General features: G+C 42.3%; 1 protein-coding gene across 4 annotated transcripts in view; it reads left to right on the top strand.

Moving 5' to 3' along the window:
• Positions 1 to 21,012, top strand: part of nr5a2 (nuclear receptor subfamily 5, group A, member 2) — a 233,768-nt gene that overhangs the window by 127,355 nt on the left and 85,401 nt on the right. For all 4 annotated transcript variants that reach the window (XM_070887292.1, XM_070887289.1, XM_070887290.1 and 1 more), the window contains exon 6: positions 17,100 to 17,219. In XM_070887292.1, coding sequence (XP_070743393.1) covers positions 17,100 to 17,219 — 120 coding nt within the window. The remainder of the gene's footprint in view (positions 1 to 17,099; positions 17,220 to 21,012) is intronic.

Genomic DNA, 21,012 nt, shown 5'->3' with positions numbered 1-21,012 from the left:
ATAGCCTTGCGAGCACCCGTGGAGGAATCTGAGCAGTACCGAAATAGGAAAGGTTTCCACTCTATCAATGTGCAGCTCGTGTGTGATGACAAGCAGCGCATCATGTCAGTCGATGCGAGATACCCTGGCAGCACCCACGATGCGTTCATCCTACGCGACAGCATTCTATCTGACATGTTTGAGCAGCAGCCAGAAGGGCAGAGCTGGCTACTGGGAGACAAAGGGTACGGCCTGACCACCTGGCTCATGACGCCCCTACGCGTGACACGGACAGAAGCTGACCGTCAATACAACATGGCGCACATTGCGACGCGCAGCATCATTGAGAGGACCATTGGCATATTGAAACAGCGATTCTGATGCCTGGACCATTCCGGAGGACAGTTGCTATATTCTCCTCAGATTGTTGGTCACTTCACTGTTGTGTGCTGCATGCTTCATAACTTAGCCATCATGAGGCAGCAGGAGCTGGTAGTGGAACTCGAAGACCGACGTGAGGGTCCAGTGCATGATGATAGTATTACGGAAGACCAGGATGTGGATGATAACGACAATCAGGAAAGCATGCAAGTGGCTGATGCCGGAGCACGAGGTCGGAGGAGGGCCGTCCATCGTGCCCCTTTAACGATTGCTCGAGCCTTGCGCCAGCAGCTCATCCGTGAACGCTTCAACTACTGATGCCTGAGGGCTCTGCGACCACTTTTGCGTATGGACATGTTTATCCTTTGCAGTTGTTCCTACGTTGTGTTGTGTTAATGGAACATGAAACAGTTTTAATGAAAAAATATTTTATTGACAAGTTAACGTCACTCTAATAAAATATTTGTTGTATCAAACTATACTTTTTAATATGACTCTTGAAGATCACTTAAAAACTTCAAGATCACTTATAAACTTGTAAAGTTACAAAAGTTACAAAACACTTTCTATGTGAAAAATTTTACACTTCAAGATCACTTTTTAGATGCAAAATTAAATAATTTACAGAATGTGAGCGTTTACACTATAAGATCACTTGAAAACCCTGAGATCACTTATATGTTGTAAAGTTACAAAACTTACAAAACAGTTTCATTGTGAAAAATCTTACACTCTGAAGAACACTTAAACTTCAGGATCACTTTTTAGGTGCAAAATTAAATAAGATACAAAAAAATGTGAGAGCATTTACACTATAAGATCACTTAAAAACCATAAGATACCTTATAAGTTGTAAAGTTACAAAACTTACAAAACAATTTCAATTTGAAAAACGCTACTACAGCTACATCAAGAACAAGAACAAAAGCAGCAAAGAAAGGCTGCAACCATGTCTCATCCATATCTCAGTGAATGTTCACTTCCTCATGGGGGTGTCATTTGATTGGCTGGGCTGTGTGCCCTTATTGCAGCAGCTACCTCAACCAGGCTCTCCCTGACGGCCTGTGCCGACACTTGCATGCCCTCCCTGACGGCCTGTGCCGTCGATTGCACTCCCTCGGACATTCCCTCCCTAAGTTCCCGTGTCATTACTGCTATTTCTCCCGTCAGGACCGTCAACTCTTCACCTACTGCATTGACGCCACCGATGAGTGATCGGGTAAGCTCATTGGTCTCCATACCCAATGCCACAACCTGAGCCGCATCTGTTGCATGCTGCATCTCAGGAGAGCGTGTCTCCAATCTCCTTCTCCTCTGCCTGGGTCTGCCTCGTGGCACCACTACACTGGGAGGCACGGGCACGGACGGTGGGACGCTCGGTGTTGCAAGCGGCACCACTACACAGGGAGGCGCAGGCTGAGACTGTGGGACGCTCTGTGTTCCAGACGGCTGAACTGGAGGGAGAGGCTCGGGCTGGAATGGTGGGATGCTCTGTGTTGCAGACGGCAGAACTAGAGGGAGAGGCTCGGGCTGGAACGGTAGGACGCTCGGTGTTGCAGATGTCAGCACTCGAGTGCTAGCTGTGGGCTGGGATGTTGGTTGAATGGGTGTAAACTGCTCCATGATATCAGCAGCAACACTGGGACCTGAAGCGTCGGAATCAAAACCATAGTAGATGGAACCAGAACCTGTGCGAGAGGGAGGTGCAGGCTGGGACGGTAGTGCAGTGACTGTAGAATGCTGCATTATACCAGCAGCACCACTGGAACCCGCAACATCGGAAGCGAAACCATGGAAGGTGGAACCAAGACCTATGCTAGGGGTTGAAACTCTGATGCCCCTTGATGGGGGCTCATAAATATTAAATTGGAAGCTCTCCCCTGCAGACATTTCAGTCATCGCTGCCATCATCCAGTCTGGATCGTCCGCAGCTGGTTGTACTGGTTCTTGTTCTGTACCCTCAGGATCCTCAGGGTTGGCAGCAGCAGCATCGTCATCATCATCATCATCATCAGCAGCATCATGTTCTGCAAAATACATCAGAACAGTCAAATGCTTAACAGCAAGGGAGGGGGCCAGGTGGGTGGCATGAGTACTCTCTCACATAGCAGGCCAGGCAGCAGGTTGATTTAAAGGGCCACGATGCATTTTCAGGACTTACCCTCTTCCTCGCGTGCGGGCCCAGCTTGTGCTGTACCGATTGCTTTACTCCATGTCCGACTCATCATAGGAGCTACCCTCTGTTCCAAGGGTGTCAGTGGATGCAGATTGGGCACGCCTCCTCCTGTCCAAGTTGCCTCCCTTTTGTTGTGGGCCAATTTTTTCTGCAAAGAGTAAAATATAACTTTTTACAGAGTGTGTCAGTCTGCAAGGTGGGACATACAGATAGCCAGGTTACATTAAATTAAATTAAAAATGGGAAATATTACTTACACTAACTACTTGACCAAGGTGGTGCCATTTCTTTTTACACTGGTTTCCAGATCTCATGGTATGCACCACGGCGCAGTAATCTTCTGCAACTTGGTTCCACCGTTTCTTCATTTCTTTTGGTGGCACTTTTATGCGACCTCTGTTGCTGGTATCGAGCTCCTGCCACCTCTGCTCAATTACGTTGACTAATATCTCCACTTCCTCATGCAGGAAATTCTTTGTTCTTGGTGGACGTTGATCCATTGCAAAGTTGAATTGGCACTCTTATTTCTCCAAACACACAGTCCTTAATTTGCAGGCACAGGTTCTGCAAGTTTAGCAGTGAAAAGCTGAACTCACTGATTTCAGCAGGTGATTTATTCAGCAGTGCTGCTAAAAGCACTCCTTCACACACAGAAATATCAAGAAAATTAAAATACAAGCCTTTGCAGGGGTCCAAGAAACAAATCTTCACTTTTTCTGCAGCACTTTTAAAAATGGCCAAGTGCCAATGTTTACTTCAGACTGCGCGAGCGCGAACGCTCCAACGCGCACGCGCAGGGTTGCCGGCACCAAGAAGCCTCATTTCAATTGTACCCGCCCCCTCCTACTTACAAAATCGGCGCGAGTGGTAGGCTCCGCCCCCCTGTGCGCCGCGCCAAGCAGACATCGAGCTCCAAGGAGCTCGAGAATACCACACTTTTTTTCCGGCGCCGTTTTCGGCGCGAAAAACAGGCGCCCAGCTCTGAGGTGCGCCTTTTTTACCGCGTGTGGAAACTTGGGGCCAGAGAAACTGTATGTGGGTGTTGTGGGTGGGATTTCTCTGCTCCGCAGAATCCAGAATGTCAAATATTTCATTGGAAGGTGTATTTTTTGGCTTAGACAACTGGACTTGGAAATTGCCCCGGTTGCTCAACTGCATGAGAAAGCATCACTTTGCACCTCTGATCCATTGATACAATCTGTGGGAGTAAACATTATGGGCGATTTATGTACTTCTTTGGAGTCAATTACGACAGCAACTTGACAGCTGTGTTGATCTGTCTCAGGCTACTACTTATCCCCTGAGCAAGTAGCTTTTGGCACAGACACTTGTCAGCAGTAACTGACCTAAGTGACTAAAGCCAGGTGGCATTTGGTGACTAACTGATTACAAACAGAATACTCAGCGAGAACATGACCAATGTCCATACAGTAGGAATGTCAGGAAGTGATTAGCAAAGAACATGGAGTTGGCAAGAGTTAAGCATACAATCAATGTTACTTGGTCTCTGAAATACCAAGAGATTTAGTTAATGCATGATAAACAGGAAAATGTATGAAGGAAGTGTTTACATAGGATTTTTATTCATGATCAATGCATGTTAAGTCAAAGGTAATTGTATGCCAATAGAGAGCGTTGATGCCTGTATTTACTTCAATCAAAGCAGTTAGTTGTGTAATAAATAAATTAAGTGCTTCCTGAAATTGGGCTTATTTTACAGCCTAGTGCTTACAGTGCTAGGTGCCCTGCTCTTGATGATTTGTGATCCCTGGCACATATATCTACCCACTGTACTGGAGAACCTTTAGTTTTGACACTGAGTTAGGGACAAATAACGTTTTCCGTCTCACCTGAGCAGACCAGTAACTCTTGCCATCTGGTCAGAGAATGTTATTGGCAATGATGATGGACAAGTCCGCGCCTAGATTGTTTTCCAGCTTTAGGAGGTTGTGAATGGCAATTTCCTCAGAATGGCTCCCACTCCGCCGTTGTAACTTCACCAGATGGAAATCTCATTTAGGCGCCCAAACCGGAGTTTTCGCTGCACATTCAGCGGAGGCGGAGCGGGAGCAGCTCTGAGGAAATTGCCGGCCTACACAGGCCTGTAGAAAATTAATGAGCCTGAATTTGCGCTCCCCACGGGCACGTACAAGGTGCGCACGCAGCCGTGGGGGTCCCCGCAAGTTCTGGGTTTAGGTATGCGAAACACATGCGCCTAAACTGGGAACTTGTGATCTGTCAATTCTACCACATCTGAAACTAAAGGGCCTCCGCGGGCAGAGAATTGAGCTATTTGCCCAGTGAATGTCCTTCAAATTCTTACAACTGATGAAAGCAGGCGTAAGGCCTGCTTTTATCAGCGCAAGACTTTTAAAGTACAGAAAAATACATTAAAACATTTTTTAAACATTTAAAATCCAGTTAAATAAGGTAAGTTCATTTTTAGACTCTTTAAAATATGTAAATTTACTTTTCAAAAATTTTATTTTTGTTTTAAATAATTAATTAATTCCATTTTTATTCATTTGAAATATGTGACTTTTTTTATTTTCAGTGTTTGTGTTTTTGGGGGTATTCCCATTCATACTTATGGTGGTCCCGAATATACGGACCTCACATATGTATGAATGGGGATCCCACTACTCTGATAGGTTGGGCCGGCCTACATGATCTCAGTGATGCATACGAAATCCATACACTCCTGGGATACGTGGGCCTCTATGAAGGTCTTTGCGTTAAGGCCCAGGACCGCTAGTCTCTGAAACGCCGGGACCACCAGGTACTTTCGTATAAATCTTTGCAGTTGGAGACATCCGCCTGCGGGAAGCCTCCGACCGCAAATTCTGGACCAATAAAAGCTGACCAACAGCTTCAAGAGGGGTGACGCAACTCCAAAAAATACTGAACTCAGAGAAATTTCCTGGAATAAAAGTCTATGGCATGTGAAAGCAGCAGCCACAAGTGCAACAGGACACATACTTCTAACTTAAGCTGTGGCTGTACTCAATATCCGCACAGGAAATCCTAAATGGAGATACAAGTTGGGAGGGAAGTGGGGTCTGCGGTCATCGGATTGATTTTTGACACATTGGTGTGTTCTCCAGTATTTCAGAATTCACACTGAACATGAGCATTGTATTCTTTCATCTGTAAAGAAATAAACATCATCCTAAACTTTTATGAGAACTACTTTCTCATTGCCATTTTTGAGCGTTCATTTATTTTTCTCTGCATTTAAAACTTAATTTTCCTAATAACAGCAGATGATTTATTACTGGGGTGAAAACAGATTTTTTCTTTTAATGGTCTCATAGAAAATTGGGGATTTGGACCCTGTCTTTGTGGTTAAAAGCTCATGTGCAGCACTTGGGGTGCCAAGTCCGTGCTCATTTTAGTCTGCAGAAACCAACACACAGACACTGGTCCCCAGAATGCTGAGTGCCTGCATCAAATGCGGATGGTTGGAGTTAAAAAACTTTGATCATTGAGCCAAATTTCTGCACTTCTGCTACCAGCAATTAGTGGGGTAGGGGGGGGCGCAAATGATATACAAAAAATTTGTTTTGCCCTTTAAACTGATGGAGTAAAACATTTGCAGTGTTGCCTGCAGCACCTGTAAGTACATCGGTGCGTCTGTATTACACGCATGCCCATCTTCTCAAAGGCATCGAGGGATGGGCAATAAATGCTGGCCCTGCGCGTGACGCCCATATCCTGAGAATTAATTTATTAAAATGTAATGATACGGAAAGTTCAGTGGACTATGGAATATGGAAGGGGTTACTCTCCATTTTTAGAGCAAACCTCCAGGGAATTGAAAGCCCGGCATATACTTTAACATATTGGCCCAGAAATTGCGGTCGAAGGCTTCCCGCGGGCGGATGCCTCCGACAAAAAAGATTTCTATGAATTTGCCTGGTGGTCCAGGAGATTCGGATACTTGTGGTCCTGGGCCTGGTACGTGAAGGCCTGCATAGAGACCCATGTATTCCAGGGACTTTAGCACTTCGTACGCATCCCAACCAATCCACGTAGAGGTATTCCCATTCATACTTGTGGTGATTCCGTATGTACGGTACACACAATAAGTATGAATGGGAATACCCCCAAAACACACAAGCACATAAAATACATTTTTCAAAAACACCACATTTAAAATGAATCAAAATGGAATTTAATTAATTAGTTAAAACAAAAATTACATTTTTTGAAAAATAAATTTACATATTCTAAAAATAAACTTACCTTATTTAACAGGCTTTTAAATGTTTAAATTATTGAAAGAAATGAATTTTTCTGTCTTTTAAAAGTCTTATGCTGATAAAAGCACGCCTTGCGCCTGCTTTTATCAGTCGTAAGAATTTCAAGGGCATTCGCTGGGCAGGAGTTGGGCAAATAGCCCAACTCTCCACCCACGGAGGCCTTTTACTTCCGGATGCGTGTGATCTGTAAGAGAATTCTTGACAGATCGCAAGTTCCAGGTTTAGGCACATGCACCTCGAGTGCCTAAACCCGGTAATTGCGGGGTGCCTACGGGCGCATGCGCACCTCGTACAGACCCGTAGGAGCCACGAATTCAGGGCCAATTGCAAGTTTTGCTTAATTTATCATGCAAATGCAACAATGAAAAACATGGATTACAATTGTTACTGTCAGATCAGCAGTGACAAAATGCGGGAGCGACTAACTCATCACAGACGACTGAGGCAGGAAGCTCTATGATCATTGGGGCCAGTTTTGTTGTTTGTCTTAAGCTTTACTCCACAGAATCTCCTACAACTGGGAAACAATAGGCACTGAGCATGTAGAAGTCCATGACTTGGACTTGTTCCCCAGGTGTAAGAGATTATGTGGAGAGACGTTGAAGACAAAACAGCAACACTGGCCCAAATGATCATAGAGTGAATGCAATGCCTGCAAAACTGAACCATACAGACCAGGAGATTTCTGCCTCAGTCGTCTGTGATGAGTTAGCCCCTCCTGCATTTTGCCCCATAATTACAATGTTCTTAACTTGAAGATAAATTTCGGCCCTGCAGAAAGTACTCAATGGAGTTAATGCAGATTTATACAGCCACTCGTGCCAGAGTGCAAAGTGGTATTGGGTGCGCATCAGCAGGCAAATCAGAGTACAACTTGAGAGATTACTGGACACTCTAAAGCAGCGAGGCAAGAGACCACCCCGCCCCTTTCAGAAGTCTGTCTCACTGAGTACAGGATAACTCCAGCCTTAAACCCATAGGTGTGCAATTTATAAATATATGGGTCTATGGCTGAGACATACTTCCCAGTGCAGTTTCCTGGGCCACCATGTGATGCAGAGCCAACAATTTAACTTGGGTCTCCCTACCCATTATCAATCTAAGCAGCGAACAAACATGGAGTATAATATCTTTAGAACACTGTACTCTGGACTTGGTCTCAGACCAACAGAAAAAGGAAACTTGCATTTATATGGTGGTGGAGGCAGACTCAGTCACAGCTTTCAAAAGGGAGTTGGATAAGTACCTGAAAGAAAAGGATTTGCAGGGCTATGGGGAAAGGGCGGGGGAGTGGGACTAGTTGAAGTGCTCCGGCACAGGCTTGACAGGCTGAATAGCCTTCTTCCATGTTGTAACCATTCTATAATTCTATGTAGCATATTCCACAACTTCAGTATGTCCCAAATTGCTTTACAGCCAATGAATTACTTTTAGAAGTGTGGTCATTCTTGTAATGTAGGAAACACGGCAGCTGATCTGCGCACAACAAGATCACACAAACAACAATATGATAAGGACCAGTTAATATGTTGTTGTGATGTTGGTCGAGGGATAAATATTGGCAGTTAACCTGGACTGTATACCTTGATTTATCATAGCAAGAAATGCGCCTTCTATTATGGAGGGAATATTACAATTTTCCCTTTTCTTAAGGAAAGTGATAAATAGTTTTTAGTGGAATGTCACAGAATGTACAAAGGATGGTTACATAGTGGAGATAAGAGGAACACAGATGTCATTTTGCTGATATATTAGAGAGATTTTTCTTCTGCTCTGTTTACTAACTTCAATGATCGCTTTCATTTATCAGCAACAGTTTAAATGAACTAATGTAAGGAGGTGTGGGAAGAGCAGCGCATGCAACAATAACACTCTTGTTCAGGCTTTGACTCCTTCATATTTAATGACACCTCAGGCATTTTTTGGCTTACAGACTCACTTGCTTAAGATAACCCTTTACTATAATAGAATTAATAATAAACGATCGTACAGAGCCTTGTCACACAGTGAGCAAATTACTTAATTAATAACTTTAACAAAGGTAGTGCGTGTCATAGGAAATGCAGTTAAGTTAGATATTTTGAGATACTGGACGAGCCAACATGTGGGTAAAAAAATAATTGACTTGAACCAAAATTTCAATTCTATTAGTATACGGCTACCAGAATTCTCTTCACAGTGAAATGAGCTAAACCACTGTCCTTTAACTGTTGGGAGCTGGCTTTGAAGTGGAGCCAGGTTGGCAGGATGAATAATTCTGATGGACAAATTTACCCCTGCACCTTACCTGTACCGTATCGGAACTGGAAGGACCTGATGGCCGCCATTGAGAGCAAAAAGTACAACCTTGCATTGTTCATCAATGTTCTCATCCTCCAGCTTAATAAGTTCTCTGGAGAAAATAAGCTGCTAAATCTTTACAAGTCCCTTCTCATCGTTAACTGCACTCAATGTGCAAAGTTACTTGTAAAAAATCTCAGAATCTGATTATCCAGAATGAGTGAGCAGACGCAAAACAGTGTCTTGACAGATTTAGGCCAAACTTGACTGCATTCACTATAACTTAACCCTTAATCTGGCCCCACAGAAATGCTATTGCATGTTTTTACTGTCTGGCTCAGTAGCACTTGAAACCTGTGCCTTACCTTGTGTTATGGTTGTGGGGGTGGAGGGAGAAATAGAGGTGAGATCAAAACATTTCGAGGCCAAACCAAGGAAAGCTTTTTTTACTTTTTTGCTCCGCTCAATCACACCTGTCAAGTTTTAATAGCTGGTTAACCCCACTATTCAGTGACCTCACTGTACCAGGTTGTGCTAGCTAAGTTTCAAAGAAAAATGTTATTTGTCCTGGCATCATGCTGACTGCTATTAGTATTTGCAACCACAATTATCCAGCAATTTAATTCTTCCAATACCACTGAATATAAGATTAGCAAACCTCAAGACTATTAGTTGCTGATATTTGAAATAAACTCTAGTTAAAACAATTAATTATAAATATTCAGCTTTAAAAAAAGAACTGGAGGAATATCTGGTTAGGAACTGGATTGAGATTATAAGAACGATCGAATGTTTGATGGAACAAAAGTTTCCTTGGAGATGCCAATATTTTGTTTAAAACAGGGTGGAAAGTTGTCTATAATTTCTGCAAAAGCAAAATGCTGCGAGTGCCTGAAATCTGAAATAAGAACAGACAATGGTGGAAATATTCAGCAGGGCAGACAGCATCTGTGAAGAGAGAAAGAGAGTTAACGTTTAAGGACCTTCCTTCAGAACTGCAATGTCTGCAGTTTTGGTTGGGTTTGCTTTTAATGGGCAGGGGGGTGGGGGCGGGCGGAGAGGGAGGGAAGTAGAGGTTTGGCAGAATATTTCCCCAGATTCGAGTACATGAAAGGGTGGATTTTAGTGTCTGTGAAAGGAATTGACACAATGGGCCAATGGTATTTTCTCATTCATCCTTTCTACATTGAACAATTGTATTTCTTGGCAGATTTTAAATTACAACAAAGTTGGGAGTACAACCACATCCCCCAAAGCACAATGGGTGTTATTTTGGCCAAAGGGTGTAAACAGGTGCTAAGTGAGTGCAGTGCTGATAAGACACACATGTTTGAAAATCTGGATTTAACACACAATTTTGGTCCTAATTGCTGATTACTATTATTTGAACTTGCCCGGAGGAGCCAGAAACCTGCAGGTTTAGCACTCAAGTGCTGATTAGATGCAATTTTCGTGGAGCAGTATATCTGTGAGCTCCTCGCACCCACTTCCACTGAAGGTATGGAGTGCTCTGGCTGGCACATAACAGCACGTTGCAAGGTGGCTCAGGATAGAAGGAGAGGGTGCACAGGTTCTTGGATGCAGCACTAGAGGTCCTGGTGGAGGAGTTCAAGAGGAGGAGGGATGTCCTGTACCCACAGGGGGGAAGGACACCACCTCACCCTCCTGTCCCTCCTCTTCTGCAACAGCTGGTGCTGCTCTGCCTAGCATCAAGTCCTCTTCCCATTTTTTGTCCAGACGAAAGGGGTCCCGAGCAAGATGACCATGACCAAGCACTCCCTTTCTCCCGGTGACTCCTATAAGGTGTCCAATAAGGTGGAGTAGCACAGCACTCCTTTTAGGTAGTCAGAAAATATGCGGAATAAATGTTACTCAAGTTTTGATGAAGTCTTGCCAAAGTGTCCCAGAATGTCTCCTGATGTGTTTCACAGGTCCTCTTCATAGCTCCAGCAGCAATGACCATGAACTAGTGAGTATCCCTTTAAGTAGCGCTTGAAAATCGATATCAACACTGTGTTTACTCCCAAACAGCTGGTTGTTAAAAGAGGGCTTTAGTTGAAGCGCTAGCCACCAATATGCCATGCAGCCTCTTTAATGGACATTAGCGGGCGGGCATTTTAAGTGGCAATCAGCTGTTTGTGCCTCCTAGCACTAGCTTCAACTCCTTTACCAAGATGGTGTCTTGCGTTAAATGCAGGCTAAACCGGTGTTGCAGCTTAAGACCCCATCTTGGTCACCTCGCAGGCTCTTTAGCACCTAAGGTATTTGGCAAAAAATCGCCCCCAATGTTTTCAAACCGTTATGAACACGTGCGGCATTCTGGTACATTTTGGGAGAGCTATTGTAGCAAAATTACTGAAAAAGGTCTCAGAATTGGTGGTTCAGAGAAGCCTTGAATGGTGCTAAATATTTTAGTGGCCCTTTAGCGTTATGTAAGAATGTTTAAAAAAAATTCAGAAGTGGTCACCAAAGTTTCAAATGTTATTCACTGTTTTGCTAAAACAAAGTCTGCTCCACTGGGACATAGCAAAGTGATATTTTAAGTAATGCGGATCACTTTCTGTGCATGAAACACAGTTTGAATTTGAATCTTTGAATGTTCTCTTTAGCATATTGAGTGGAGAACAGAACAATGTGATTTTTTTTCTCCCTTCTCTTTTAATGCAACGTGAAAATCTGTTTTAATACATTTACTACTGCAATATTTAAGTTTTATTAGAATCATTGTTTTTAAATCAGGAAATTCTTTAAAATGGCAAATTGAAAATTCTGATTATATCTCAACTCAGTTCATATGAATCACAGCAATTTGAAAAGAAATGTCTGCAATTCAGATGTATCTCACGGCCTTCTTATCGTGGACAATACACAGGCTGTGGCTGTCTTTTGTGCCATCTGTGACTCAGAGGAATAATGCAATTTGCTTGGCAACAACACCAAGGTTGCACAGAATTCTTTGAACTAAGGTCTTCGCAGAAACACAATATTCCAGTTTCCTTTTACTCATGAGAGCGTATGTATTGTATTCATATCCGAAGCAGAATTACCCGACAGATGACTGTTCTATCTTCTAGGTAACCACTTACTGTTAATTATAGAAACTATTATATTCCGCTAAGTCTCGCCGTTTATTTTTCTTCAGTTTCCTGACTGACTTTGACACAACTGTAAAACTGATTTCTGAAGCATTGAGACTGAGAGAAAGGTGCAGAACTGTAAAGCTATTCTTGAACTAAACTAAACATCTTGTTCTACTTCTGGTGTTGGCCCAGAACCATTCTTCAGTCCTCAGAAACCTAAAGGTTTTAGTGCCTCTGATTAAATATGATTTTGTTTCACATGGCATGGGATTATTTGGGTTTTAGAAGTAATGCTAGTGACTATTTGCATCTTGAGTAATGAATCAGAGACTGCATTGAGTGCAAGGCAGGTTTTTATGGTCATATTTTATTATTTCTGCAAATAAATTGCTAATTTCCCTTATTTCATTGCTTTAATGGGTCAGGATCGAATTGGAGCCGATTACAATTTTCAATACCAATGGGCCATTACAATTTTCAGTACCAATGGGCCGTTACAATTTTCAGTACCGATGGGCCATTACAATTTTCAGTACCAATGGGCCCATTACAATTTTCAGTCCCAATGAGCCATTACAATTTTCAGTACCAATGGGCCCATTACAATTTTCAGTACCAATGGGCCATTACAATTTTCAGTATCAATGGGCCCATTACAATTTTCAGTACCAATGGGCCATTACAATTTTCAGTATCAATGGGCCATTACAATTTTCAGTATCAATGGGCCCATTACAATTTTCAGTACCAATGGGCCATTACAATTTTCAGTACCAATGGGCCATTACAATTTTCAGTATCAATGGGCCATTACAATTTTCAGTATCAATGGGCCATTACAATTTTCAGTACCAATGGGGCACGCTCTGTCCATTGATGCCACACATGAAGCTGCTTAACCAATGGTCCTTAAAGGCACTGCTGCAGGCCACTCAACAACAGGCAAGTTTCAGATATCAAAGTAAATTTTTAGCAGTCAGGATGATCATTAATGCTTTTCAAATATCGCCCCTCATGATGCCCAGCCCTCCTCCAGGATCACATCCTCCACCCCTCCCTCCCCGCTGCCCCCTTCCCCGACCTGCACTTCCATCCTTCTCCAATAAGCAGACATCTTGAAATGTACAAGCAGCATGCAGTTGACCTGGAAATGAGGCTCGACCATGACTTGGACCTCTTGCTACAGCCATTGTTCAAATTGGCTGCCATTGTGTTAACCAAGTTTAAAGAAATGTTGATAGATAGACAGTTAGCAGAATACCATCCACTTGTCAATCAGAAAAAAATACATGTGATGCACATGCTCTAGCTGTAGAGAGAATTGGCTCAGTGCCTGAATGGCCTTGTCTTGTTCCATCCTTTCTGTGTTAAATAATTGTATTTCTTTGCAGAATTTAAAGTACAACAAAGTTGGGAATACCAGCAGCCTAAGTTCAAATCTCCAGCAGTCAATGTCACAAATTTACTATTAAACAATGCATGATGTTTCACACCTTTAATGTAATATAGAAGAGGTGATTTGGGGAGCTAGATTATCAAGGCAAGATTAAATATTATAATTTTTAAAATTTGAATTCAGTTGGATTGAACTGCAAATTTTATTTTACTGTACATCACTATATTTTAATAAAATCATGAATGGCATTTTATTCATTTATAACTGAGGAGTATATATTTGAGATGCTGAACTGATAGAGTGCAGCATTCTGCAGCTGCGGTGGATCAGTGTATTTGTAATTTTGTAAACACTGTATAACAGAATATAATCGCATATATGTGGGAATGTTATCAAAATGGAAAGAAAATCTTAATGTTGAAACAACATGTAAAATCAAAGTCTGAAAATGTAAAACAGAATGACAGAATGCTGGAGTCATGTTACAGGCAATTACAGTAAATCAATGATAATATATATTTTTGTCACCATAACCTTAAAATGATGTTGACATGTGCTTTGCTTCGATACAGATGTGTCAAACTCATATTAATTATTTAATATTCTGGATGTAAGATGGAATAATTATATTTTTTAAATGTCTTGACGCCTGTGTTATGGTTAAAGCTCACTCCAGATGATTTTTCCTCGTGCCAACGCAAAAGTCTGTTTTCATAGGCAAACCTTCCCTCCATATGAACTGAAACACAAACTTTTGTGTGAGTATTCTCTGATAGCAGGTCACAGGGTGAACAATGAATCCTTTTACTGATGAACAAAGCATTAAAAATAGTACATTTCTGATCTCACTGATGGTCAGAAGATACCCCATCGACAGACCATATGTCTTGGACTGGCAGCTATGGAACGACTATTAAGAAGTTAAATTAACACAAGTATGATTTATAAAAAAGAAGAAAATTTAGCTAGATTACAATAATCCATGTAACTCACAACCTCTCTTCTGAAACAATAAAAGTAAGAAGACTTCAGAAATTCACTTCAGTAACCTTGGTAACTTGGATCGTGCTTTCTTGAGGGAAAGTTTTTATGTGAGAAATGAATTCCCATGGAGTCCTTTATTAGCCTTTGCCAATAGAGTGAGAAGGAAATACTCTTACTTCCAGATGTAACTCTCTCTTCCCTTACCTGGTACAAAGGAAGATAGACAGATATTATTCACAATTAATAACCCACTATGAAACATTCTTTACAATGGAAGTTCTGTCAGTCAAGCCATGTTTCACAGGGAACAAGTGCTAGACAAGGAACTCACATACATTCAGGATACAGTCAAATGGCGATATTCTTGGTGGCAAGACCCACTGATGCAACAGTCGAAAAGACTATCGATAGAAGTATAAGCAATTTATAGCCTGGTGATCACTATCAAGTGTTTCTATTACCTGGGTAGACATATTCTTGTTAAGTATTCCACATAAACAGAGGGCAAACAACTCCAGTTGAAGTGGGCATGTATGTATTAGCCAGTTTTGTTCATTTCTCACCTTCCCCAATACAGAGAAACACAGACAACGATATGAAAGATCAGAAAAGGCATTTTAAAATTGTCACTGTACTGGCAAGTGACAAATTCCAATGAAATAACAGGGTAGATTTTCCAAGTGGTTTCCTGCAACATGCAAGATATCACATCTCATGTAAGGGCTTGACAAATTTACTCTAATACGTAGAGATTCTTATGATCTGAAACAATACAGATGCTTGGGTCTTCCACAGTCTAATCTAAAGAAACAAAGTATTTACAGATGCAGTTTTAATTTAAAACTAATGCAATATGAATGCCCAGTGCATACTTGATTGTTTTTTACATTTAGGAAACAATGGCCCGAAATTTGTGGTAGTAATGATGGCGAAACTGTCAGCGCTCGCCCTCATTACTGACAGCAACTTCTGGCATCTGCACATGCGCAGTTAAACGCAGAAATCAGGAAGTTGCCGTCAGTGATACCCTGCACCTCCACAGGGTGGGCTCTTGCAGTCTTCACAGATACAATCAGCACAGAATCAGTGATTTGACGTGAACTTCAACTTTTTATGCACTATTCTTGCTGTAAAAACCATTGAAAATGTTAAGCCTTGTTGGAAGAGGAGTAACTGAGTTTTTAACAGCGTACTAAGTCATAATTACTGCTAAACAACTTCTATGGCCATGGAAAACTAATTTTGGAACCATGGAATGCCCTTCCCTCTATTCCATGATAAAAATTCTATACATTTTTAAAATAATAAAAATTATTTTTAAAATTTGTTTATGATATTTCATCTTCTACCTTAATATACCCCAATCTTTATTTTGCTCTTGATAAAATTATTAAAAAGTGAATTGATAATCAGTGCTTTTTGCTTCATGGTTTGCTGTCTGTGAGAATTCTTCAAACTGATTGGCTGCTCAGCCTGCTTAATGACTTCACTGTTCCCGGATGCCAGAGATCCCCTATAGATGATGCCAGAATGAAATTACATCGTTATAGGGGAAATTGACGCCACAGAGCCCGCTAAATCTTTGTGGGCAGCTTTCTTCAAGGTCAGTGCCGAGCACCATCCCATCGCCACTGACCACAAAATCTGGGCCAATGAGCTAAAACTATTGAATGCCATTTTCATTTCTGAAAATTAATTCTGCCGCCTAGATAAATCTATACCTCAATTCTATTATTTTTGTAACGTTCTGATTATACACTGATGTGCAATCGCCCTATTACAAATAATAATGACAAAGAGTGGAAGGAGAAGGACTGAACTGCAATGGCAATGCCTCTATGTCAACGGAGGGTCACCAATTTCTATAGGAGAATGGGTACCAAGCAACAAAGGACAATTGACCTCGAGTACATAGACGCTTTGGCCAGCTGGTGCTAGATGCTCCCATTATCTTACCTGCCAGCTGACTCTGTGACATAAGACATTCATTCACTCTTTTCTTGGAATGACATTTCATTCATTTGCATGAAGTCCCCATCAGGTCCTAATGGGCACTAAAGCACAGGACCCTGAAACTCTCACACCACACAATCTGCCAATTGCACCTGAAAGCAAAAGGTAGTCACTGTGTTTATATATAGAGGATTTCAGATAAATGTTTACTGATCATCCGTCGGCCGTTACTAGTTATAGATTGCAGTTATTAATATTTCACCAAAAAAGTAAAAAGAGGACAGCACCGTTATTAAAATATACCAAATATTATTGATGCCATGTTATTACAGAATTCTTTAAATTCTCTTTTGGGGAGAAAACGGTTTTATTCACACATTTAATTAGTTTTCAAAGTTGTTTATGCCAATGTTTTTTTTTACAATTCAATCTAATACTAAGAAATTGTGCACTCTTGGCAGTGTTTGTATCAGTCCCTGTTCCTGGATTGGTGCCAGCTCTATTACTGATGATAGCTGGGGATATGTAGCTGCTATTTGCACTTCTCTATCAATGCAATAAATGTTTTGGAATTGAGCACTGACCAAGTGTATTTTTGTGTTTGGCAGGTTGACGACCAAATGAAACTTCTTCAGAACTGCTGGAGTGAGCTTTTAATCTTAGATCACATTTATAGGCAAGTGGCGCATTGGAAAGAAGGTGCAATCCTCCTTGTTACTGGGCAACAGGTGAGTGCAGAACTCGAGAGGCTGATTTGACTGCAAAGGGTTTAGGGTGCAGTTACCTTTCTCTGACCCCTTCACAATATTTGACTTAGAAGTCAATGAGAATACACTGCAGTTCAATTTTGCTTTCTTCCAAATGTGTCATACTGCCAATGTTTGTTTTAGACTCTGTGATAGGAAAACTAAAATCAATATCTCCCAGCATCGAAGTATTCATCATCGTGCAACCATAATTTGTTGTTGATAGCTATAACCATTTAATTTTAACTCTCTCCTACTTGGGATGGCAGCAGGTAGTGTAGTGGTTCTGTTACTAGACCAGGATGGGCAATAAATGCTGGTCTTGCCAACGATACCCACATCATGAGAATGAAAAATATGATATGCCAGGAGTTATAGATACCTTCAATTACTAAAAAATCTGCGTTTTTAAACATTGGAGAGCTACTTAGAAATCAGTTTCAACCTTGCAGAAGTGCAACAAGCAGCTTTACTCGACTAATTAATTTGATATTCCATCTGAATGAATTTACTTTCTGAAGGTGAGGATGTGGATCTGTATAAAGCTCCTTTTCGAACTTGAGTTAATATTATACTGTTATAGAGTCTGACCCTGTGATTTTTTTATAAATGATTTGATTGTTGTTTCAGACTCCATTTTTGTTAGACACTTTGGGGGTGAAATTGCCCCTTTTTATAGCCCCATTAGCACCTCCAGGGAAAGATAGCTTTCCCCCGTGGGAGGGGGGCACTACCGCCTCCTGAGAAATTGCCTGGGAGGTTGCGGAGGCGCTGACTTGGCAGCACCGCACCCCGCGGTTAGCGCCCCGGGCCACCGGGCAACCGGCAATGACGTCATTGCCATGTGCAGCAACCCCTCACCGCCCTGCCCCATGGGGGAAATGGCCCCACAGGCCGTGAGGCTGGCATGAGCGGATGTTAATGCCAGCTGGCCGACTTCCGTTCTCAGGGCATTAGTTAAAGTGGAAGCTCTTGCGCCCCAGGCCGCCATCTTTTTTTGTTGGATAACTCTCGGGTTGGCTCGACCATGGTGGTCCAGGCGTGGTCTTGGCCGCCATCGTGCAGCCCGGCACTCCGTCTTGGGTGCCGGGCAGCTGGCCCAGCCGTATGCTGCCCTGGTGGCCATCAGAGGCCACGAAGAGTGCGCAGCAGCCCTCCCCTTTAATCGAAGGGGAGGGGCGTTGAAGCGCATTCGTGCTACACGAAGCATCCGTGTAGCGCTTCATTCAGCGCCCCGGGATCCGCCCCTACAGGAAGCGGAGCGCCGGAGATAGCGCTTTGCTTCCTTTCAGGGGTGGTAAGGGCAATTCCGCGTTGGAGGCGGGACTTCCACGCTGGGCACTAAAAGCCCTGGAAAGTTACTGCCCCCAATCGGGGTGCGGGGCAATTTTGCTCCCTTTCTTTTTTAAGTAAAGCTGACAGGTATTTGATATTACTCTTAAACGTTTCATGCGGGGGACATCTTACCAATCCAGGGATTTTGATGGAACTTCATACCTGAAACTTTAATTTAATGGCTCTTCAAATTCTGATGAATCTGCCATGAGTTTTAAATTTTCCAGCAATTTATGTTTTCTTCTTTCCTCTACATTAATAACAATCATCGTTCTTTTCTTTGTCCTGCTTTACTGCTGATGAAATGAGCAGTGGAAATTACTTGACAAAGTTATGGAGCCGCACAGTGTGATGGAGATAAATGAACAACAGTAGAGATATAATCACAAACCCAGGGTGCTTCAGCCACCCTGTCATTTTAATTTAGCTATTCAGACCGTTAGGCCCAGTAATTCCACAAAGTGTTTCTCAGATGTCATCAATACTTGTATTGCCATGAAATAACCCAAAATAACTTAAAGACAAAGATAAACAAAATGATGCTAAAACTAAATAACTCTACAAAACATTTGATTTTTAAAAGGACTATGAATGGTGATTCTTTACTCTTTAAGATGGAAGGGCGGTAGGGTGGCCAACTCTGGTTTGATGTATTCCTGGACATTTGATCATGTGACAGTATCACATGGCATTTGGTCATGTGACATCGCTCATGTAATGATAAAACACATGGGGCTAGAATTTCCAAACAATCTGCCAGCGCTGGATTTCCACTCAAAATACCACTAAGGGTCCCAAATTATCGCCGGTGAAAATTTCCATGAAAAAAAGGAAAAAATCCGCCCGACCTTAAAGCGTGAACCCTGATTCTCGGCGGAAAAATTTAATTTTGGGCCGATTGGGCAGTTCTTAAAAAAAATGGGCGATAATTACAAAAATTTACACCCAGGAGGAGCAAAATGCAAAAAATATTTTTTTTAAAACCTGAAGTAAAAAAATCAGAAAAACATTCTCAGGGCCCTTTTCACTTAAATCACTGCAAGGGAATTTTAAAATAATTGGTAAAAACCCATTTACTTACCTTTTTTGGCAGGGCTACTTACTACTGCCCAGCTCCGCTGATTCGCGTGGGTGTTTTTTTTCCCAACTTACCTACGGGTCACTGCTGAGCCAAAAATCGCGCCATGGCGATCTCAGGACAGTGCATGCCGGCGGTCCGCTCCCCAGCGGTACTTCGAAACCGTCGACGGAGCTCAGCTAGAGAATTTTTCGCCGACCCGGTTCTCGCCCAAAACAAACAATACCGCCGAGAAACCGGGCAGCGATGCAATGGACATTCTAACCTATGGCATTTGAACACATTACGTTTGCCCATTGTTTGCAAATGTTATTGCATTTACCTTAGCCAGTGTCTCAGTATCAGCAAGCCCTGAATAAAATATTTGACTTTTTGTTTTATAGTGAGATGAATAATATGATTTACAAATCAAAGAAAGAACACAAAGGAATAGAAAGATTTAAGGATAAATAATAAATAAAAATGACTTCTGTGATCTAAACTACTTTGACTTCATCCTTCTTGACTTGTCTGCAGCCTTTGACACGGTTGACCACTCCATCCTTCTCCAATATCTCTCCACCGTCGCACAGCTGGGTGGGACTGCACTCGCCTGGTTCTATTCTTATCTATCTAATCAGAGCCAGAGAATCGCATGCACCGGCTTCTCTTCCCACCCCCACATCATTACCTCTGGTGTCCCCCAAGGATCTATACTTGGCCCCCTCCTATTTCTCATCTACATGCTGCCCCTTGGTGACATCATTCGAAAACACAGCGTCAGTTTCCACATGTACGCTGATGACACCCAGCTCTACCTCACTACCACTTCTCTTGACCCCTCCACGGTCTCTAATTTGTCAGATTGCTTGTCCGACCTCCAGTTCTGGATGAGCAGAAATTTTCTCCAATTGAATATTGGGAAGACCGAAGCCATTGTTTCCGGTCCCTGCCACAAACTCCGTTCCCTAGCCACTGACTCCATCCCTCTCCCCAACTTCTGTCTAAGGCTGAACCAGACTATTCGCAACCTTGATCATATTTGACCCCGAAATGAGCTTTCGACCACATATCCGCAGCATAACTAAGACTGCCTATTTTCACCTCCGTAACATTGCCCGTCTCCGGCCTTGCCTCAACTGATCCGCTGCTGAAGCCCTAATCAATGCCTTTGTTACCTCTAGACTTCCAATGCATTCCTGGCTGGCCTCTCACATTCTAATCTGCGTAAACTAGAGGTGAATCAAAACTTGGCTGCCCGTGTCCTAACTCGCACCAAGTCCCGTTCACCCATCGCCTTTGTGCTCACTGAACTACATTAGCTTCCGGTTAAGCAATGCCTCAAATTAAAAATTCTCATCCTTATTTTTAAATCCCTACATG

The sequence above is a fragment of the Pristiophorus japonicus genome, chromosome 8 (genome assembly GCF_044704955.1).
Source record: "Pristiophorus japonicus isolate sPriJap1 chromosome 8, sPriJap1.hap1, whole genome shotgun sequence".
Lineage (NCBI taxonomy): Eukaryota > Metazoa > Chordata > Chondrichthyes > Pristiophoridae > Pristiophorus > Pristiophorus japonicus.
This window is presented reverse-complemented; position numbering and strand designations above follow the sequence as displayed.